The sequence below is a fragment of the Phocoena sinus genome, chromosome 11, assembly GCF_008692025.1.
Source record: "Phocoena sinus isolate mPhoSin1 chromosome 11, mPhoSin1.pri, whole genome shotgun sequence".
NCBI lineage: Eukaryota > Metazoa > Chordata > Mammalia > Artiodactyla > Phocoenidae > Phocoena > Phocoena sinus.
This window is the reverse complement of record NC_045773.1, coordinates 71,799,916-71,822,330: the sequence shown is the minus strand read 5'-3', so window position 1 is coordinate 71,822,330 and position 22,415 is coordinate 71,799,916. Positions and strand designations below refer to the sequence as shown.

The 22,415-nt window shown below is 53.2% G+C and overlaps 2 protein-coding genes across 6 annotated transcripts; one reads left to right on the top strand and one right to left on the bottom strand.

Annotated features, from left to right (window-relative positions):
* The first annotated feature begins 171 nt into the window (after positions 1-171).
* On the top strand, positions 172-1,918 carry MEA1 (male-enhanced antigen 1). 4 transcript variants are annotated; one of them, XM_032647331.1, is made up of 4 exons: positions 172-268; positions 752-1,031; positions 1,115-1,217; positions 1,523-1,918. In XM_032647331.1, the coding sequence occupies exons 2-4, from the start codon at positions 762-764 to the stop codon at positions 1,672-1,674; spliced, it is 525 nt and encodes a 174-aa protein (XP_032503222.1). In that variant the 5' UTR covers positions 172-268; positions 752-761; the 3' UTR covers positions 1,675-1,918. The 4 variants fall into 4 exon arrangements, with proteins under 4 accessions (XP_032503222.1, XP_032503223.1, XP_032503220.1 ...); XM_032647332.1 differs by having other exon boundaries at positions 190-239; positions 1,523-1,913; XM_032647329.1 differs by having other exon boundaries at positions 248-377; positions 1,523-1,913.
* Positions 1,807-21,501, bottom strand: PPP2R5D (protein phosphatase 2 regulatory subunit B'delta). Of its 2 annotated transcripts, none has more exons than XM_032647324.1 (16): positions 21,349-21,501; positions 16,376-16,453; positions 7,237-7,371; positions 6,700-6,885; positions 6,491-6,601; positions 6,277-6,369; positions 5,721-5,851; positions 5,524-5,583; positions 5,309-5,417; positions 5,041-5,094; positions 4,562-4,732; positions 4,328-4,455; positions 3,580-3,681; positions 3,411-3,483; positions 3,152-3,268; positions 1,807-3,005 (listed from the first exon to the last, which is right to left on the bottom strand). In XM_032647324.1, the coding sequence occupies exons 1-16, from the start codon at positions 21,373-21,375 to the stop codon at positions 2,868-2,870; spliced, it is 1,713 nt and encodes a 570-aa protein (XP_032503215.1). In that variant the 5' UTR covers positions 21,376-21,501; the 3' UTR covers positions 1,807-2,867. The 2 variants fall into 2 exon arrangements, with proteins under 2 accessions (XP_032503215.1, XP_032503214.1); XM_032647323.1 differs by having other exon boundaries at positions 6,700-6,899; positions 7,155-7,371; positions 21,349-21,498.
* Between the last annotated feature and the right edge of the window lie 914 nt (positions 21,502-22,415).

Sequence of the window (22,415 nt, the reverse complement as noted above, 5' to 3'; positions counted from 1 at the left end):
CAACGGGAGAAGCCACTGTTGTGGCCCGCGTACCGCAAAAAAAAATTTTTTTAATAAAAAAATAAAATAAAAATAAATCGCGGTGTTTACTGGGTAATGTAGTCCTTGGTTGTCCGGGAAGAAGACGGTGGAGGCGGGGCAAGGGGCGGACTCTTCGTCCTCGCTCGCGTCAATCATGAGCGCGCGGCAGGGTTGGAGGACTAGGCACCCCGGCACGTCCTGCCGCGCCGGAAGTGAAGGTGAGAGTTTGGCAGCGGGCTCTGAGCGGGTAAGGCGCGCGGAAACGCCAGCGCCGAGAATTGGTGGGGCGGTTGGGGCCGCCGCAGCTGGGGCCGTTTGAAGGAAGCCTCTGGGACCCGAAGGGCGTTCGTCAGGCGGTACAGAGGGGAACCCCTTGGAGAGGAGAGAAGGGGGTGGGTACGCCTTGTCTAGGGGAGCTTATTTGGCGACCCGGAGTTCCTAAGTGGACTGGTGGGGAGGGGCGTCCTCGAAGGGATGTCTTTTGGGAGGTGGCATGGCCTCTGGCTGGGCTGTTAAGAACTGGCGGAGTAAGGCGGGTGGGCCTCCGTTGAAGATAAGTCGGCTTAAGAGGTGAAGGGCCCAGGAGAGACTTGGATGGTGGGGAGGGGGGCAGGAAACTTGGGGCGTTTAGATGTTTCGTGACGTAGGAGACCACAAAGAGCTGGATGAGAAGCTGAAGGTGGACTTAATTTCATCTCATCACTATTCTCCTGCCGCCCTGTTCTTGCAGCCCCTGCCCGATGGCAGCAGTAGTTCTAGGGGGAGACACCATGGGTCCTGAACGTATCTTCCCCAATCAGACTGAGGAACTCGGGCCACACCAGGGCCCTACAGAAGGCACTGGGGATTGGAGCAGTGAGGAACCAGAGGAAGAGCAAGAGGAAACGGGGGCAGGACCAGCTGGCTACTCCTACCAGCCCCTGAACCAAGATCCTGAACAAGAGGAGGTGGAGCTGGCACCAGTGGGGGATGAAGAAGATGTAGTTGCTGATATTCAGGATCGGATCCAGGTATGGTGGAGGAGGCATTGTTCCTGAGCAGGTGAAGCTGGAGTCCTTGGACTGGCCCTGAACTGTCGTCTCTGGCTCTGCAGGCCCTGGGGCTTCATTTGCCAGACCCACCGTTAGAAAGCGAGGATGAAGACGAGGAGGGAGCTATAGCATCGAGCAACCACAGCTCTATTCCTATGGACCCAGGTAAAAGAGATCATTCTTTTATTCTGGAATAATAATGGAGGAAGGGAACTGGTTAGTGCCAGTAGAGGGAAGTCACAGGAACACCCTGTTCCTAAAACAAGTTTGTAATCTAAGGTTTTGCAGACTTCAGAATCCAGGTGAAATGCTATTCTTCTAGGCTGGGGGAGGATGGGCAGGCTTGCCTAGGAATAACAGGACAGATTCAGTGACCTCACTAGCCCAAAAGCTCTGGGTTAATTCAACGAACGGGGAGAGGAGCTGGTCTTACCGTTTCTACCCCCTAACTGGTCTGCCTGTGATTTCAGAACACGTGGAGCTGGTGAAAAGGACGATGGCTGGTGTAAGCCTACCTGCGCCAGGGGTTCCTGCCTGGGCTCGGGAGATATCAGATGCCCAGTGGGAAGATGTGGTACAGAAGGCCCTCCAAGCCCGGCAGGCTGCCCCTTCCTGGAAGTGATCACCCTGAGAGATGCCTTATCTCCCTGCATTCCAGGCCAGAACCAGCACAGGACTGAACACATCCTGGTTGTAATGTCCACCTCCATCCTCCCCATCTCCCTTCCACGTCAAGGCAAATCAGACTTCTTCTCAGAGACCCACTTTATTCAGTTCTGTACATATGGGGACAACGGTCCAAGCCCAACCCACCTTAGCATGTATCACTTTGTGGGGAATAAAGCACCCTATGTACACAGCCAAAAGCTGCACTGCCTGTGCCCCTGGAACCCGGGTCCGGCCCCCCCCCCCCAGCCCGTCGCCCCTCCAAGGTTCCTGAAAGGGACAAGTGAGAGCCTGCCCAGTATCAGCACAAACAGGGAAATAAATAGGTGTTGGGGGGAGCCATGCTTAGGGCACTGCCCCCTGCTTCCTTCTTCCTAGCTTTGGGGACCAACAGCACAGGAAAGCAGTCAGCCCCAGGATGGTCCCTTCCATGTCAGTGATCCCAGGGCTGCTGCTCACCAAAGAGGGGGTACAGGGTAGGGTGTTTGTTCATCCCCTTCTCTTGGTCCATCTGGGCCCTATAGTCATCACCTACTGTCCAAAACCTATGCTTTTCTTCTTTTGCTCTCCTATGTTGTCTTGATCAGGCAGGGGTAAGAGGAAATAATGCAGCCCCATCAGCCTGCACACTGCTGGGGCTGGGGGCCTATTTGTGCTGTTGGGGGTTGGCTCCCCTCCAGCTAATTCACTCCAGGGGCCAATGGGTTTGACATAACTTTGGTGAGAATCATCTCCTGCTGCTCCCTATATGCCTGCAGGGGAGGGAGACAAGGAGGAGACACCTGGAGTTCAACTGGGGCTGCAGGGGAGAGGAGAGGAGCACGTTATTCCCGTGTGTATTTCTCAGAGCAGCCGCAGGCAGCTGTGGGATAAGGAGCAGGAGGGGGCCAGGCATCCCCAAGTTGTCTGAGCGCTGAGCATTGCCGCGCTCAGCCTGTCTGTACTAGCCGCGGGGAGGCATGAACACGTTTCGGGGGAGAAGAGGGACCACTCTGCGGGTGTCCCCGCTTCAAGTGCCTCATCCCCCTCCCTAGAGCAGAGAGGCCCTGCCTTGCCCCAAGTCAGCCAGTGGGGAGCAGAAGGTGGAGGGCTGGGGCAGTGTCCCAGGGCTGAGTGGGGCTGTGGCCCTGTGGTGGGAGGGTGAGGAGGTCAGAGCGCCTCCTGGCTGGCAGTTAGAAACTCTTCCGCCCGCTTGTGCGCCTCCAGTGCCTTGATGGTGTACACGTCCTGAGGCAGCTCTGACTTCCGCCGAAGCAGCACTTTCTCCTTCTTGATGTCCTTTAGCATCTGTGTGGGGATGTGCAGGAGGTGAGGAATGGTGACCAAGTCCTGAGAAATCCCACTGTTTCCTGCCCTGATTCCTTGGCTCTGCGGCTCTTGTCTCCTCTCCCTCCCCGGGCTGTCTTGTCTTTCTGGTCCCCGTGCCCTCCCACCTGCACGGCCTCTGTCTCCACCGTTCTCTTCAGAAGCTGGATGTCCTCTGCCGTGGGGGTCTCCGTCTCCATCGAGTACACAGGAGGCAGTGGTGGAGGCGCTCGGAACATGGGATACTGAGAGGAAAGGAGGCAGACAAGTGGCGAGAGCCACTTGGGAAGTCTGAGGACCCTGTTTGCTTCCTGCCCCTCCTCAGACAAACCCTCCCCCAACCCAGGCTGGACCCCTCAGTTCAGGGCAAGGGCAGAAGCACCTCACCTGGGGGTTAAGGCGAGCCAGCTCCTCAATCCTTTGCCACATCTCTTCTCTCTCCTTCATTCGGAACCGGCCCCTGAGGGAACAAAAAGACAGGATTGGGGTGGGCTTGAGAGAGAAGCACAGGGGGCTGGTGTGGAAGAGGAACACCCCCAAGGAGAGAGAGACTCACTTCTGCTTCTCTGCCTTGTATTGTTGTGTACAGTCATCAAACAGCTTCTGATTCATCTCCATAAACAGCTTCAGGGCATTGTAGATCAGGCCGTGGATTGTCCTGCCACCAGGAAGAAAGACGAGGTATAAGAGGCCAGAGCCTGCCCTCAGTGCCGGGACCTCAATTTGCTCTCTCCCACAAGGTGTCTGTGCTAAGAGCTTTCTCATGTACTACTCCCATCCCACCAGCCTCTGTACAGTGTAAGCTCATCGCTCTGGCCAAATCACGTGACTTGAGATTGGCAGTTCAGGCCCTTTACAAATATGAGTGTGCCTGCCCATCCTTCCTGCACCTGGAGCTCCAAGAGCTCCCTTTTCCCCACTACTTCCTACTCTTCTAGCCCACACTAATGGCCTCCCAGCACACAGCTTTAAACAGGAAAGCCTTTTAACGATGCTGGGATTTAATACATACTAAGAGGATCACATCAGCTTCTCACAACATGGAATTACATCTCCAAAGCTGCAGAATATCTGACCTCAAGAAGAGATGCGACAGAGGCCACTGCTCTGCTGCTGGGTAGCACAGATCTCTCACGTGGGTATCTTTTCTCCCCGGTCAGTCCCTCAAGGCCCTATTAATATGCAGTGGGCACCAGCCCTGCTTGCTGAGGGACCAGATGAGACCACTGGCTCTTGAGTCCATCCACACCCTCCCACATTCCAAAACCAGATCCTCAGTGCCCAGTGCCACCCCAGTTCCCTACTTGTTCCAGTGGCTCTTGGAGTTCCTGTAGAGTGCAGGGAACATGATGGGAAGGACTCGGGCAGCATTGTCACTTATCAGGCTCATGATGTACTCGTTGTTCCAGTAATAGAGGGCACGCTCTGCCACCTGGTGGGGACAGGCGAGACTCAGTGGGGACATGGCTCGCTATGCTGAAGACCCTCCTCAGTTTTCTGGGAGGCAGGGGCTGGGATGTTCTGGGTCTGGGTCTCACCTGGAAATGGGGGCTGGAGACACACTTGGCAAGCTGGCGGAAGAGTGGTTCCATCACTTTGCTGAACTCTGAAGGTTCAATGACATCCAGAATCTCCTCTAGCTCATTCAGGAACATCACCTCCTTGGGGCTGTGGGTCTTGGGCCAGAACTTGAGAAGGCCCACGATCACCTGCGAGAAGAGGAGGACACAGGAATAAAATTCTCACTCAACACCTGTCTGGGTCTCCAGGAAGCCACCCTGCCCTCTCCCCCCAACCCCGGTGGGCACAGCTTGGGTGGCCTCAGCTAAGTGCTCGTGTTTCTCCGGCTTGGATGCTTCCTAGGTGCACAAAGGTTTTACTTCTCCTTTAGAGAGGAAACCATGTCCCCTGTCGGGTTACATCGCCCGTGAGTCCTTACAGCACCGCTCGATAGCTACCAACTTGCAAGTGCTGCTGACAGGGAGAGGTGGACCCTGGGGCCCAGCAGGGGAGTTACCGGCTCAGTGAGGCTGCTTTCCTTCTCCAGGAACTGTACCACGCAGTACGCCAGCTGCAGAAGGTTGAGACAGAAAGGAGGTGAGGTGCAGGGCTCAGAAGGTCACAGAGAGGTCGGTGACAGAAACCAGACCCCAGAACAGAAGGGGAGGCGTGGAAAGGAATTCCGCCCCCTGCTCCCTCTGCCGCCCCATCACGGCTGGAATGCTTCCCCTTCCCTCTTTTCTCTGCAGCCAGGGCTGGGGATCAGCAGGAGGAAGGCAGCTCACCTGAGGGTGGTAGACACTCAGAGACTTGACCTTGTGAAGGGGAAGCAGGACACGGATGAGGAACATCTTGTGCTCTTCTTTCAGGGGCAAGGCAAAGCCATTGATGATGCTGGGAGTTAAGGGAGGGTTGTCAGGACCAAAGGGCCAGGTCTAAGCTCAATGCACCAATCTTCCCGACCTTTTCTAGGCATGTGTGCCCCCGCCCCACCTCTCACCTGCCCAGGATCTCCAGGAGCTCGGCAATCCCATTATGATGCTCCGTCTCATAGATGAACCTGAGGGAAGAACAAAGACTCTCTTGATAACCCCTGATGCCCCTCCAGCATTCTGTGGAGTCCCGCCTACCACCCTTCTCCCACCCCATCTTAGTGAGGGGCTTGCTTTGCTCCTGAGCCCAGGCTCCTGGCCTCACCTGTAGAAGATGTGGTTGATCTGCCTACGGATATAAGCCCGGAGCCCCAAAAACTTGCCATAGATGCGATGCAAGATGGTCTTGAGGAAGTCCCGCTCTCGAGGGTCCTCACTGTCAAACAGGTCCAGGAGCTGGGAGCAAGCAGGAGGAGAGGCGGCAGTGAGGCGGGAGCCGGGGAAAGCCAGGGCTGGGGTGACTTGGGTCCTGGCCAGAGGAAGCCCTCTGAAGAGGGTGCGTGGAGACGAGTCTCTGGGAAGAGTGATTCTATTGCACTGCTCTACCCCAGGTGATGTCTGGGAATACGTGCTGCATTCCCCATTGGGTGGGGCGGGCGGTAACAGTGTTGCTTTTTTGTTTCCTTCCATTATGCTGGAAGCTTCTTATGGACAGAGTAGGTTTGTTTAACCCCCATGGTCAATTTGCACCAGACACAGCTGAAACCCAATACAGTACCTATATTCAGCAGAAGCAAAAAGAGCAGCTTGGACTGGAGTCAGGGGACGTGGGGCTAGAGTTCATGGACTGGGAGGGGAAGGCAGGAACTTCAGGGACTCACAGCAAGGACAAACTTCTGGTCAATGTACTTCTTGGCTATGTTTGGCTGGAAATCGGGAGACTCAAGGAAACGTAAGAAAAACTCGTACACGAGCTGCGGGGGGAAAGGAGCATCACTTAGGGGCATTCCCCAAGGACTGGGAGAGCCCCCTTGCTGCAGGGCTCAGAGTGCCCCACTGCCCACAGCCAGGCCCCTGCCCCCTTTACTCTGGTACCTGGAGATGCGGCCAGGCGGCCTCCAGGGTGGGCTCATCTTCCTCGGGGTCAAACTCGGCCCCAGTGGGATTTGAGGAAGGTGGCAGTGTCCGGAAGAGGTTCACTGAAAACTGAGGGGTAGGGAGGGCCCAGGTGAGAGCTCTCTGGGCAGGTCTGGGCTTTTCCAGGGCCCCAGTCCCTGCCCGCTTTCCCCTTTCCCTGTGCCTACCATAGTGACGGCCTCAGGGTAAATGGCCTCGGTGACAACATCGCGGCTGTGGGTGATGTACTCCACCATTTCGTTGAGCCCCGCCCGCTTCACCTCCTTGAATTTGAGGTCACTGAGTGGGTCTGACACAAAGTCAAAGAGGACGCAGCACTGGCGTAGCTTCTGGATAAACAGCTCCTCCCGCTCCTGGGTTGGTGAGTCTACGGGCAGATGGGCCATGGTCAGGTCTCCTCTGTGGTCCTTCACTGCTATGCCCTGCTCACCTCGCAGGGCGTTCCCCGATCCCTTCCTGCCACCATCCTGCTCCCCTGACGCCCACCCCCAGCCCCAGCGCAACTCCCCCTCACATTCTCTAGAGCTTCCACCCTCCCCCAAACACCCCCAAACCTCTATTCCGCCAACACCCACTGTCCCCTAGGTCTGATGCCGCAGCCCTCTTGACCTTTCCCAAGTACCTTTCAGGGCAGGAAGCTTCTGCAGCTCCCGGTTCTTGCTGAGGTTGAAGCGGGAGGAGCTTTGCCGTCGCTCCTTCTTGACAATCTGGGGCCCCCCTGAGTACTTGATTTTGCTGAGCTGTGTGGGGGGCGGCGTGCTGTTGCTGGGACGCTTGTTGGATGACGGCGGCTGCGGTGGCGGCTGCGGTGGCGGCTGCGGCTGAGGCTGGGGCTGGGCCTGGTCAAACGAGCGAGTCACTGGAGTGCACTTGCCAAGCTACGCTTCCCACCCCAGGCCTGGCCCACCGCCCAGCCCCGGGTCCGTTTATGCCTCTACGGGCCTGGGCAGCAAGCAGCTGCCTCCTGCCCCGAAGGAGCCAAGACCAGGGTCAGACATAACTGTGGGATGTGGCCCTGGAAGGGAGCGGTCTAGAAGGCATGTCTCCCAAAGTGATGCCCGCTGCCTGTGCATCAAGAGCCTTCAAAACGCTCACTCCCGTTCCTGAACAGGCAAAGCTAATTGATGGACTGACAGTGACAGAAGTCAGACAAGTGGCTCTCCTGCCGGGGAGGGGGTGGCAGCGGTGTGGGCTGGGGAGATGCGGGTGGTGACTGAGAAGGGGCACGAGGACCTTTCTGACTAATGGAAACATTCCGTATCTTGACTGAGTCTGGGAGGTGGTTCATAGCATAAACATATGTAAAAATGCATCAAGCAGTACAGCGAAGATGACTCTATTTTATCATTTACTGAACGTGTGACTTCAGTTAAAGAAACTCCTTCCCATATCTCAGCAGTTTAACTACTAGAAATATAGATTAAGCAAAATCCTAAATATAAAAAAGGGCTTTGTGCAAAAACACTTTTTATGGTCTTATTTATAATGGCAATATATAAATACATGGAAATCATGGAGTTAAAATTATGTTTATGAAAACTATGTACTAAATGTAATCATACGTGGTTCAGCTGTGAAAAATGTTTACACAGTCAGAGTAATTTACCCAAAACGGGTGATAAGTATTCTGAGAGGAGGGGAAAAGTCTGCACGGAGGTATAAGACACTTGGGCCTTAATTTTCCACATTAGGAAGTCAAGAGATATCTAAAGCTCACAAATTAAAGGAAAAAAAAAAAAAAGCAGTAAAAGGATCTTATTTGGAGGTATAAAAGTCAATCTGCAAGGAAAGAGTTAGGAGGTGACTGTGGTTGCCACGAAACAACAGGAGAAGAGGGGCCGGCGACAGGGCTGCCCTGCTCATTGCAAGCCTGAGAGTATTATCCGACCTTCTGAACAATGCACCTATCACCACGCTGATAAAAATTAAAAACAAAACAAAAAGACTAAAGCTATGGAATGAGAGAAAATTGCTTCCTATATGCTAAGTAAAATAAGGATAATACAAACCTGTATATACAAAATGAGCTCACCCATATTAAGACATGCACAGAACCCAAAATCCAGTTAAGAAAAAGAAAGGACAAGTGCATTGTGTTCATGACTATCTCCTGTAATGACAGAATGAGACATGACTTTTTCCTATTTTCCTAAATTTTTTACAGGCTGACACTGCTTTTATAATGGAGAAATAGGGAATGCCCTGGCAGTCCAGTGGTTAGGACTCTATGCTTCCACTGCACGGGGCCTGGGTTCGATCCCTGGTCAGGGAACGAAGATCCTGCAAGCTACACAGCACGGCCAAAAAAAAAGACAGTATAATGGGAGAAATACAGCTAATTTCCAAAAGTTACTTCTTTACTTCCTCCCAGACACGGGTGTCAGAGCCCCACGAAGCCCATTTTCAGAAGCACACAAACAGGTGTTTGCAGGGCTGTCCACTCACAGGTACTGTCCAGGTAACCCCCTGCTGGGAGAGGGGAGAGGCTGAACCACAGGACAGCCCTTCCCCCCAACCAGAGAAGAGACTGCAACAGGACCAGAGGAGTGAGGTCACGTCCAGCTGGGTGCCCACACCACAGGAAAACGGTCCTCCTGTGCTCACACCTGCCATCCCCGCCTCCTCTCCAGCCCCCTCCATAAACTCTTACTTCATAAAATAAGAATGGGAGAATATGAAACTCTCTGGGATAAGGGGCAAGGAGGAAGACAAATGTTACGCTTCGTATGCTCTTGAATTTTTTATAGAAACAATTACGTCAAGCTTGTGACCTATCTGGGGGTCAGAGGCAAGAAAGGAGTGCTGGATCCAGCCCAGGGCAGGCCTTGGGTCCAGTGTAGCTCATTACCGCTTTGGCCATCTGGCCCTCTCCTCCTCCTGAAATGAGCCCCAGACACCAATTTGACTAGGGGAATGCAAAGAAGTGGGGCAAGAGCAGTCATCACACACCTCCCTTGCCATGACTACACTCAACCAGTGTGATTTTTCTGGTTAGACAATGCAAGGCACCCTGAAGTCTGGGGTCTCTCTTCCTGTATACGGAGGATGGATCACACCTTGGTAGAGGATGAAGGAGAGAGGCAAAAGGCCAGGGGGCCAGAGCCTGGTGCGCATCAGACTCTCCCCATTTCCCTGTCGCAGGAACAACCCAGTCCTTGTCTGTGGAGCTTAACAGTCAAGGGCACAGACTTGAGCCTGACTGCCTGGGTTTGACTACTGGCTCTGCCATTTATTAGCTGAGTAACCTCCAGGAGGTCATAGAGCTTCTCTGTGCCTCATTTGTAAAGTGGGGATGGCAATAGTACTACCTCACAGGGTTGTAATAAGGATTTAAATGAACAGTATGTGGCACACAGAAGTGTCTTGTAAGCAGTACCTTCTACTATTGTTCTTGTTATTATTATTATTTCCCATCCCTGGATTTTAGGAATACAGCCTGGAAATTCCTGAAAGTAGCACACCTCAAATGTTCCTTAGAGTTCATTATCCTTCTTGTTTTAAAATGGGGGAACTGTAAAGCAATTATACCCCAATAAAGATGTTAAAAAAAATAAAAAATAAAATAAATAAATAAATAAAATGGGGGAACCCAGGGAATTCCCTGGCAGTCCAGTGGTTAGGGCTCTGGCTTTCACTGCTGTGGGCCCGGGTTCAATCCCTGGATGGGGAACTAAGATCTCGCAAGCCACGTGGCGTGGCCAAAAAAAATAAAATAAAATGGGAGAACCCAAGAAGGCATTGCATCTTTCAAAACCCACCTTCTTCCAAAAAGCCTTCTCCAATCACTCCAGGACTTGCATGTCCACCCTCCACCCTCAACCTTCTGACACTGCTTGTCTGTTCCATTGGCTCTGGGATCATCCCCAGTGACACCTCTTGATCACTTTGCTCATGTGTCATCTCCCCACTAGAAAGCAAGTCCCTTTAAAGCCAGGACCCTGGTTTGTGCCCCTCTGGGTCTCCTCAGCACTGGCACTGGCACCTAACAGGCATTCAGCGAATGACTGGTTATTTGATTGATGGTGGGGCGGGTGGGGGACACCAAGCCCAGGCCCATCTCCATAAGTCCCTCCTGTCCTGACCGGGGACCTTCAGAACAAAGCCCTGCACAGTGGTGGGAGCAGAGTGGGAAGGAGAAACATCAGAGATACTAGGCTGAGGGGCTCAGTGGCAACTGAGGAACAAGACTCGGGAAGAATATGTCTCTCTCCATCCTCCCAGATAAGATGCAGAAACCCTGCATCTCCATGAACCTCGCACTGAGGGGACATCCAGAGAAAGGAGGCCTTCTTCCCAAAAAGGGAAAAGCAAGACCTCAATTTTCTCTGCTAACGAGCAGAGGGTTGGACTAGATCAGTAGTCCAAACACTCTCCAAGTAAGGTGTTTTTGTTTTTGTTTTTTGCGGTACACGGGCCTCTCACTGTTGTGGCCTCTCCCGTTGCGGAGCACAGGCTCCAAACGCGCAGTGGCCATGGCTCACGGGCCCAGCCGCTCCGCGGCATGTGGGATCTTCCTGGACCGGGGCACGAACCCGTGTCCCCTGCATCGGCAGGCGGACTCTCAACCACTGCGCCACCAGGGAAGCCCCCAAGTAAGGTTTTAAGAAACAGAGATTGCATGGCTGAAAATCATAGTTTAAAAAGCCACCCAATGAGTGATGCCTAAGGTCCCTTCCCCTTCAGGATGGCATTATTGAAGGCTGGGGTGGCCAGAGAGCAGCTGAGCCGGCTTAGTCTGCCCCGCCCCCAGCCCACTGGGCCACCCTGGTTTTATAAGGACCATTGGCTCCCAGGCCCCGGATACAAGGAGCAGCTGAGAGACAGCTGGGGCAGCCAGCAAATCCCTGGAAACATACTTGTCAGAAGGGAGTATAGGTGTGTGCCAGCAACTCACTTCACGTTCAACCCTTTCTCCTAAAAGCTCTAGCTTCCAACTTCTCCTTTATTGACCTGGGCTGGAGACGAGAGGCAGCTGCATTCCCAGGAGAACCTTCTGCAGCCATCAGCATGGGTGGACACGGCCCAAAGGCAAGCTGGTGACCTGCCTGCTCCCAGTTCTGAGACTCCACAGTGGCTGTCTCCTCTGCCTGAACAACCGCTCCTCCCACTTCTAAACTTGCAACAGGATCCAAACTCCAAGAAGCCTTCCTAGATTCGGGCCTCCTGCAATCCAGTGGGGCTTTTTATTTAATATAAATTTATTTATTTATTTTTGGCTGCATTGGGTCTTAGCTGCTGCACGCAGGCTTTTCTCTAGTTGCGGTGAGTGGGGGCTACTCTTCGTTGTGGCTCGTGGGCTCTAGAGCGCAAGCTCTGTAATTGTAGCACACGGGCTTAGGTGCTTTGCCACATGTGGGATCTCCCCGGACCAGGGCTCGAACCCGTGTCCCCTGCACTGGCGGGCGGATTCTCAACCACTGCGCCACCAGGGAAGCCCCTCCAGTCGGGCTTTGAATTTATACACCACCCTCACACTCAGGAGACTGCAACTACACTTGCCCACTCTGAACCAATTCCATTCCAACCTGACCCTAACACAGACACCAGTAATCATTAAACCCATATATTTAAACATAAAGTAGGACGCAGAAATATAAGTTAAGCACTATAGAAGGTACTGTAGTAGAAAGATGAAAGATAAAATTATCAGTGAAAAACGCAAAGATTAATGTTATAGCTTTTGCATAATGAATTAACTAGCTGAGTGAAGATCATTTTAGTTTCAAACCCTGAAAATCAGAGAGGCATTCTCTCCTGTATTGACACCTAGAGCGCTGTTGGGTTGCCCAAAGAGTTCGTTTGGGTTTTTCGTAACAGCTTACAAAAAACCCAAACGAACTTTTTGGCTAACCCCATACCCATTCTTTTTTTGTTGTTGTTTGTTTGTTTTGGTTTTTTCAGTACACGGGCCTCTCACTGTTGTGGCCTCTCCCGTTGCGGAGCACAGGCTCCTGACGCGCTGGCTCAGCGGCCATGGCTCACGGGCCCAGCCGCTCTGCGGCATGTGGGATCTTCCCAGACCGGGGCACGAACCCACGTCCCCTGCATCAGCAGGCGGACTCTCAACCACTGCGCCACCAGGGAAGCCCCCCCATACCCATTCTTAATTCATTTATTCAGTAAACATCATGCTACACATTAGAGATTAAAAGGTAAATAAGACATGGCCCTTGCCCTCGAAGAGCTCACAGTCCAGTGGGCAAGACAGACACGAAAGCGGCCATTAGTACAGGGCAATGCAAAACCAGAGTGCCGCAAAGGATTCAGGAACTCAGAGGGCTGAGTGACAAACTCTGCCTGAAGAATCAGGGAAGCCCTCCCTGAAGAGGTGACTTTTGATTTGTCTCTTAAAGGATAAACACGGGTTTAGGCAAAGAATGAAAAGAGAGAGATAAAGCAGTCCAGGCCAATGGGATGACACCAATAAGAGCCCTGAGCCACAAAAGGCTTGTCGGGTTGGAAGACGGAAAGTCCAGAGGGGCTGGAAGAACAGGGCAGGGCCAGCCCAGGAGGCCTGAGGCTGCGTATTTGAATTTGTGAGCAATGAGATGCCAAGAGGGGCTTTTAAGTAAAGGACTGATAGGACCAAAAATGTTTTTAGGGTAACAACTCTGGCTACAGTGATGTCAGGCTGAAGTGGGGGAGACCAGGATCGTTTCTTCCTCCCTCTGTCCCTGCTCCCAGAACTCAGGACAGGGCACAGCACATAGAAAAGTCCACAGCACTGAAATGCTTTTTCCAAAGACAGGCCAGGAAAGACCCCTGCCTTGTAGCAGAGTCTGACCTAATCTCTCAAGGCTCCTTTCCATTCTAAGACTCTTCTAGGATTTTAGAACCAGTCTATTAGGTCATTAAGAACACGGGAGGACTGGCCACAGACCTGGGCTGAATTCCAGCTCTGCTGTTTTACTGCTGAGTAAAAGCTACTTAACATCACTAAGCCTCAGTTTCCTCTGTAAAATGGGGCTGATGATGATAACAGATGACCTCAGGGACTGCTGTAGAGATTAAATGAGACGATTATAAGATTAAATGCATGTGCACTTAGCACAGTGCCTGGGACAGACTGTACTGGGTTGAACAGTGTCCCCCCAAAATTCACATCAACCCAACATCTATGAATGTGATCGTATTTGGAAACAGGGTCTTTGCAGATGTAATCAAGTTAAAATGAGGTCATACTGGATTAGGGTGGGCCCTAAATCCAAGATGACTGGTGTTCTTATAAGAAGAGGGAAATTTGGACACAGAGACAGAGGCACAGGGGAGAACGCTGAGTGAAGACGGAGGCAGAGATTGGAACGATGGTTCTACAAGCCAAGGAGCAGATTGCAGAAAGCCACCAAAGCTGGGAGAGAGGCGTGGAAGAGATTCTTCCCTAGAACCTCAGAGGAACATGGCCTGCTGACACCTTGATTTCAGACTTCTGACCTCCACAGCTATGAGAGAATAAATTTCTGGTATTTTAAGCCACGCAATTCATGGTAATTGCTTATGGCTGTCCTAGGAAACTAATACACAAGTAACTGCTCAATAAAATAAATGTTGGCTGCTATAGATTATTAAGATCAGTTGGAAAGACTGGCAAATGCTTGACACGAGGTAAGTTTGGCTGTAAGAACCCAAAATTCTGGACTAGAAAAAGGGCAAGGGAGGGATTTCCTTGGCGGTCCAGTGGTTAAGACTTTGCCTTCCAATGCAGGGGGTAAAAGTTCGATCCCTGGTCGGGAGCTAAGATCCCACATGCTTCGAAGCCAAAAAAAAAACAAAACAAAACAGAAGCAATATTGTAACAAATTCAATAAAGACTTTAAAAATGGTCCACATCAAAAAAAAAAAAAAAGAAAAAGGGCAAGAGAAGGACTGTGACAAACAGCTTTTGATGACCTGGGCCTCACAGACTGGCCCCCAACTATTCCATGTCCCACTGCCTGGGGCCACCTGGGTGCATTTCTGCAAAATCATGGAGAATTCCTGCAGCTGCCTCAGACAGGTGAGCCCTGAGCGGCATTTCATAAAACAGAGCCCAAGGTGAACATGACACTCTCCTCTTCCAGAGGGCGGTGGAGAAATCACAGCAGCTGGTCTCAGCTTATTTCTTAAGCTGCTTGAGCCTTTGTTTTCCTACCTATGAAAGGAGAGGGTTCCTTCCAGGTCTAATTTGAAGTTGGTTTGTTTGCTCATCCATTCACTAATGCATTCAAATGCTGGTGCTTCCGGTGGGCCAGGCCCTTCGGTGTGAGCGAGAGCCTCTCAGGAGCTAAGTGTTAACACAGGAGACAACTGACACACAATGAATTCCCACGGAATTGTTTCATTACAGCTGTGGTTAAGCACTGCCGTGGAGTGATGCTGGGTACCAGGGGCCCTGACCGCGTCCTGGGCATGGGGATGGGGGCAGGTGGTCAAGGAGGGCTACTTCCAGGAAATGACAGCCAATCTGTCTAGTAACTGAATGAGCAGGAGGGAGTCAGGTAGAAGGCAGGAGTGGCCCCCCAAGCTATTCCTTTCTGTCCCTTTAAATCCTGTTTCCAAGTCTCTTGCTGCTTTGAGTATCAGTTGCCGGCTCCCGCCACCTTCCCTGTGGGTCCCACACATGTCACGGCTCCTGAAGGGGAGACTGAGCCCAGAGGGTGTGCCCTCCAGAAGCATCTCCTGGTGATCTCCTGTGAACCAAGGGCGTCAGCACCCAGGTGTGGGGAAGAAGCAAGCTCCTTCCCTCAGAGTTCACAGTCTGGTGGAGAGAAACACATCCGGGAACCAACAGTGCCAGCACTGAGTGACAAGGACTGGCCTAGAGACATGTTCAGATGCCAGTGTATGTGCAGAGGAAGGAGGAATTTCTCTTCTGTGGTCCTCAACTCTCACGTCTGTAAGATGGAGAAAACCTTCCCTGCTTCCTCCCATCACTCAAGTGAGGGTAAAATGATGGTCGCAGGTGTGAAAAGTGCTTGGCTCTCTTTGGAGGTGACAGGGACCAGAAGTATCCAGAAAAATCCCAATCCAGAGTTAACCCCAACCAAACACTTGTTAATCGATCTCCTCTCCATGACCTGCCCCCAATCCACAAGACCTGCTCAGAATTAGACAGCTCCATTTCCTGTTCACCTCCATCCCTCTGAACAGTTTAGCACAGGAGGGAGGAAGCACAGAAAGCAAGGATCACCAGCTTCCGGGTAACACAGGCACCTGCTCAGTGTGCTCCCAGGACCGTTCAGCATCCAAGCATCTCACTGAGCACACTCCCAAACTTCCATGGACACACTCTGGACTTCCTTAAGTCCCTCCACACCCCTGTGTGCTCTCTGCTTGCCATTTATTGCTTTACAGCCCTAGATTGCCAAGCTGCGCTGACCTCTGCTCATGCCTGTCCTTCAGCGGCTCCCATCTGATCGGGACCAAGAGAGCTGGGCCCAGCCCTGCCCGACTCAAGGACATCAGCCACTCCCCACCCCTGCCCCACCCAGAGCTACACTGAAGTCACCCCACTGAGCACCCATGTGCACCCGTGTACTTTTCCCTCCTCCCCAGGACTCAGTGCCCCTAGCTTTTTGCCCTAAGAGAAAAGGAATTCTCAACACTTTGGTAGACAGAGAATTGACTTTCATAGGAATCCCTGCGGAATCGGAAAAACTGGAGGGCTTATTTGGTTCATAGCCGCCAAAGGGAAAGCCTGCCTGAGGGCAGTCTGGATTCGCTGTCCAGGCCCCTCCCTGGCTATGAAAGTATCCTTCCCTTCTGCCCCAATAATCTCCGGCCCCCTGAGATCCCCCACCCCACTGGCCATCAAGCAGGTGGAACTGGCGCCTGCACTGTAACTAGGGCTATGCCCACGTTCATTACCTCCTCAGCGCTCTCGCCTCCACCATCCTTGCTCGAGCTGCTGGGCTTGGCCGCGCCTTTGGCAAGCTTGGGGGGCTCCTGAAGGGAGAAGACGGAGGTAGAGTTAACAGATGCCAAGGAAGGGAGAGGCCTCATCCTCATCCCTCAGGTCTCTGTTGTAATTCTCCTCCGTCCAATTGAATCAATCAGTCAATCAGCACCACTGAGCACCTACCTTAAACCTGGGGCGGTGGGGTGGCAGGTTGGGGTACACAAAGGGAGATTCAGTCCCTCAAAGGCACCAACGAGTTCAGAATCTGGTTAGGAAGACAACTCTAACACACAATAATCCAGCGTGACCGTGCTCCTTCACCTCACAAGGCTGTTGTATGCGTTAGGGCCTCGGTCAAGTAAGAACCAGGGTGACGAGGCTCAAGGGAGAAGCAGCATGGAAGAGGCTGCTCAGACTGGCTTCTGGCTAAAGCGGGCAGAGGGGGCCTGAGGCTCTCATGCTGGAGGGAAGGGAGTCACCACTCTACCCTCGAGGCCGTCTGGAAAGACCTGGAAGCCTTTTTAGGATATCACAAACAGCACCCAGACTAGAAACTGCTACTGGCATAATCAGTGGGGCCCAGGGATGCTAACAGGTAAAGGAATCGTCCCAAGAACGCCTCGGTAGACGAGCACAAGGACAGGGATGGGGATAAGGCCCAGAATTGCTATAAAGAATGAGCACTAGTCCAAAGTCTCCCTTGGGAACCTAGCTGCTGGCTCAGAGCCCTGGCCTGCCCAGCATCTCTTCCTATGCTTTGGGCCAAAAAAAAGCAACTGCCCAGGGACAGGATGAGGAAAATGTGAAAAAGACTTGGGGATTTAGGTCTGACTGCAAGCTCAACACAAATCATCCATGTGCTGTGACTGCCACGGCAGCTCATGTGACCTGCCATCCAGTTAACAGACCTGTGCAGAGTGCCTGGCACCAGGGGACGTGGAAGCGCCCCGTCCTTGGCACTGATGGGGCCATTCTGGAGGATCTGGTTCAGTCGAGAGCATCACACTTTGGGAGGGACAAAGACAAATGCTAGGTTTTCTTCGGGGAATATACAACCCATAGAGGGAGTAGATTCAAAAGCAGGTCCTGAGAGCCACAGCTGCAGGAACTGGGATAGTTAACAATGGAAGGGAGGAGTCATGGCGGGTGGGGGAGCAAGAGGGATCTTTACGAATAAATGAAGGGCTGCCATGTGGACTAAAGATGCAACTTGTTCTATGTGGATCCAGAGGCCCAAGAGCCACAGGCAGAAGTGGCAGGAAGACAGGCTGAGGCTCCAAAGAAGGAAGACTTTTCTCCTGGAGCAGCTGCACAGAAACCAGCTGCCTAGTGAGGCGGTAAGCTCCCCAACCCAAGAGCATTCAAGCAGAGGTGCATTCGTGCCTCCTCCAAGGCATGATGCAAAAGGGTCCCGAGCCTTAAATGCAGATCGGATCGGAGGACCTTGGAAATCACTTCTAGCTCTGAGATTCTGCCCCTTGATAGCACCTGAGCCCCTTCAGTGAGAAGTGTTAAATCCAGTGATTATACCCATGGGGGCAAAAGGATTTCAGGGAGAAGAGAGCTCTGCGTAGGCTGGAGCAGGGGGAGGGCTTCGTGGGGGTGGGGAGGCAGGAAGCCATTCCCAGGTGTGGAGCAGCTCCAGGCAGTCATAGCAGTGGGAAGGAGCCCTGTGCTCTGGGTGGCTAGGCACTCTCCCAGGGCCCACTGACCAGGCGGGGCACACTCACCCCTTGCCGAGGGGCCAGCGAGTGGTGCAGAGTGTGGGGTGGAGAGGAAAAGGATGAGGGGGGGGTGCAGGCAGGACGCAACACTGAGGTGACCGTCTGCACACACCCCAGACGTGGGCCTCTCGGACAAAGCTGGCCCATCTGCACCCACGTCTCACCTCTCTCCTTGATCGTGAGCTCCTTGTTCCGTTTTGAACCCCTCCACCCACCCTGCAGCACTCAGACATATCTCTCAGGCAATGTGCAGAAGAAAGATCCCGGCCGCCTGGGGGGTGGTGTTGGGGGGTGGGCATGGGAACCAGGCCACCACCCTTGCTCCCTGGCTCCCGCAGAGCAGGTGAAATGCACACACTTCAGCCCAGCCCAGCTGTCCAGTGTTGCACGGCAATGTGGTTTAGAGCCAGCCCTATGTTCCTGGCCCAGCTCTTACTGGCTATACAATCATGGGCAAGTTAACTAGCCTCGCTGAGCCTGTTTCCTCACCTATTAAGTGCTGACAATCAAAGTACCTAATTCCCTTTATTTTTAAAAAAATTTTTAAATTTTAAATTTTTTTCTTTTTTGTCTGTGCCGCACAGCATGCGGGATCTTAGTTCCCCGACCAGGGATCGAACCTGTGGCCCCTGCAGTGGAAGCACGGGACAACTGGACTGCCAGGGAAGTACCCCTAATTCCCTTTAGCACAGTGTCTGGCACATGAAAAATGAAATGTTAGTCAATGTTATTACTATTATTATGAACAAGAAGAGTGCGGGAGGGAGCAGAGGCACGCCACCACCCAGGAACCTAAAAGAGAGAAGTCTTAGATCAGAAAATGAGGGAAGAGGAAGGATGAAAATCTCCCCAAGGATTGACTCAGCACTCATCCATTGAGCACCTACTGTGTACAAGGAGATGCCAAACCAAAATGGAACTTAGTTATTACCTCAAGGGGGAAGAAAAGACTTGTCTACAATTAATTCCAGTCCAAGGGAACACAAAAGGCCATAAGTGACCTACCGAGTACTCTGCAAATCCAGAGGAGGAGGGAGAGCTCACCCCCAACTAAGGGTTCAGGATGGGCTTCAGGGAGGAGGCCATGAGGTTAGGCCAGGCATGGGACCAGCAGAGATGAAGGAGAAAGGGGAGAGGTGATGGATGAGCAAAACAGACCCTCCATCCCCGCCTCCTCTCTGCCCCCACCCCTTTTAGGCAAACCCCAGTGACATCGTCAGGACTTGTCAACCACTGAAGGAGGCCAAATGCAACTAGAAATCAAAAGTGGAAAGTTAAACCTTAAAGGGGATCAGAGATGCCTGGCCCCATGCAAACCAATCCTTCCCATACTCTTTCCCAACCAAACACTTAACACCTGTGGTCCTAGCAAGTCTTAATTTTTCTTCTTCTTCTCAGTCCTCTAGTAGATTAAGGCTTTCTGTGGATGGGACAGTATCTGTTCCATCAGACTAACAACTACAGATCAGTGAGGACCTCACCAGCTTCCCCTGAATTGCCTTGCTCTCCACACTCTTTGTAGGAGCCCTTCAGCCCCTGGTGTGGCTGACTTTTCTGTGCATCACCTACCGCTAAGTTGCCCAAACCACCTCAGCATGCCTGCTCCCCAAAGACACAGGGCCTGGGTGGGGCACCCAAACCTGCCCAGCTCAGAACCCAAGGAGGTTCAGTGCCTGCTATACCACCACCAACTCAACACTCAGAATCTCAGGCCCTGAGAGGTTATGGGGACAATCCAGAATCCGAGCTGCCTGGCAAATCTCCAACAGCCCCAGGACAGGGAGTTTAACTGATAAGGTCAGAGATGGCAGCCCAGCAACCCAGCCAATCAGAGGGCAAATGAAAGCAAGACACCTCTGGGGTCATAAAGTGGGTGAGCAGAACACCAGGCCAGAGCTAGCACCCACCATGAAGGACCAGCCCCAGGAAAGAAGAAGCTGGGGGAGGCTGGAACTGGTATCCTAGCATCCTCTGTGTGCGTCTGTACCTCAAAGGAACCACACCTCTGAGTCAGACATCAGCAACAGCAGGAAACAGAGGGTAGGGAAAGACAGGGATGAAGAAGAGGAGAAGGCAGTTCGGAGGTAGAAGAGGAAGGCGAAAGAAGGCAGCATCAAAAAACAGTCTGTGTCAAGACAACAAGACAAAGGCAAGGGTGTCCAGGGGTGGCTGCCCTGTGGAGTAAGAAGGATAGCTAATCTGATAGTGAGGGCAGATTCCCAATTCGAGGACAGTGTGGCCCAGGAAAGGCAGAAACCCAGCACTGGTACAAAAAAGGAAAAATGCAAAGGTTATCTTCAATTAGGAATAAGGGGAGTAGCCTGTCCAGATTAGGAAAGGTGACTGGTTGAGGATGAACCTGGGAGTGGGTTGATGCCTGTTAGAGGGGCTTTGGAACAGAGGAGGCCTTTAAGTCAGGAGACCTGATATTACAGCTGGGCCTCCAGCAGGCTGTGTGACCTTGGCCAAGTCCCTTCCCCTGTCCCCCTGTCGGGGCTTCAGTCTCCTCATCTGTATCACTAGGGATTGCACTGAATGCGCTCAGACACCCTGACGTTCCGAGGTTCCATCGGCAGAAGGAAGGGCTCAGTCCCGGTTTACAAGTTTGTGTGTTAAGGAAGAACTAGAGGGAGGGGCCTAGGCCAGATTCGGTGGAGGAGAGAGAAAGCAGAGCCGTTCTAGGTCAAGGAGCCTGGCAGGGAGGGAGAAGGGGCTGTAGGGGACGGTGGAGAAGGCAGGCCCAGGCCCAGGCCCAGGCGGGTGGGAAGAGGAGGGAAGAGAAGGGGCTGCGCGAGGCTGGAGAGGGGGCTTAGCTCTGGAGGGAGGTGCAATCTCAAGATAAGCGGCTGTCCCAAACGGCAAACGGGTGGGGGATGGGGAGGGGATGGGGAAGGGATGGGGGCAGGATGGGGGCAGAAAAGGCAAGGGAGTAACCTGGGAGTGGGGCAGGATCTGGAGGGAGGAGGTTACCCTGGGCCGGGGGTCGGTGGAGGGAGGTGCATGTCGGGGGACTCTACCCCGGACAAGGGAGGGAGCTTTCTCAGCTGCGGCACAGGCTGGGGGTGCGACCAGCAGCCGGGGCGGAGGGCCGGCCCCGGGAGTCCTGCGGGGGCCGGACGGGAGGGTCAGTCTGGGGCTGTCCCGGGCCTGGCTCGGGCCCCTCCCAGAGCTCCGCGCAGGCCCCGAGGCGGAGGCGCGGGGAAAAGGGCCACGCTTACCTTCTCCTTCTTCAGTTTATAGGGCATCTCGACCCGTCCGGACCCGGTCCGGCTCTTGCGGCCCCGCTCCGGCTCCGGCTTTGCTCGGCCGCGCTCGGCCCGCTCGGCTTCTCTTCGCCACCGCCTGCGCGCTGCGCCCGGGTCGAGCGGTGTCTGTGTCTCCAATTGGCCCGAACTCTTACAAACCTGCCTGACAACCAGGCGCCGCCTTCTCCGATTGGTCATTGGAACCAAGCGGCTTCCTTTTTTTCTCATTGGAAAGGAAGAGTACAAACCGCCAGGGTTCGGCTCCCAGAATTGGCTGAAGTGGGAGGTCCCGCCCTAAAGGGGGTCGAGCTTAGCGTGAGAGGCGCGGGTCAGGGGATGCCCGGGCTTTGCACCCAGTGCTGCACTTCGGCATCTGGTGTGCCTCAGCCTCGGCCGTTCTTCGCGGCCCGTTCAATTCTAAAGTGGTTCTCACTCTTTCCCCACTGCGATTCCGCCCAGTCCGAATTGAAGGAAAGAAGCCCTAAAATGAAGGGTGCCTTTCTTCGTCAGGGTAACGTAACACTAATTGCCTACGCAAAATCGGTGGAGAGAGCTACCAGGAGCCCTCGAGGGCATCCTTTCCAAGACAAGGCTTGAGGAGGATCAAAGGGGAAGCCTGGCAGGCCGGGACCGGGGTGAAATGAGATGAGAATCTAGGGTTTGTTGCAACTTTGGGAAGAGGATCCCCGTTCCTACTGCATATGCTCTAGGGTTGGGGAACCGGCTAGACCTGAGCACTTGGGAACGCAGAGGAAATGCTACCTCATTGTTGAGTGTCTCGGAAATACATCCCTTACTCCCCACCCTGCCAAAGCCAGTGTCCTAATGGATAAGATCAGTTCCTGCCCTCAAGGAGTTAAGAGTCTGGTGAAGTTAACAGCCGTGTATAAATAGATGATTAAGAAACAATGTAGTAGGGCTTCCCTGGTGGCTCAGTGGTTAAGAATCCACCTGCCAATGCAGGGGACACGGGTTAGAGCTCTGGTCCAGGAAGATTTCACGTGCTGTGGAGCAGCTAAGCCCATGGGCCACAACTACTG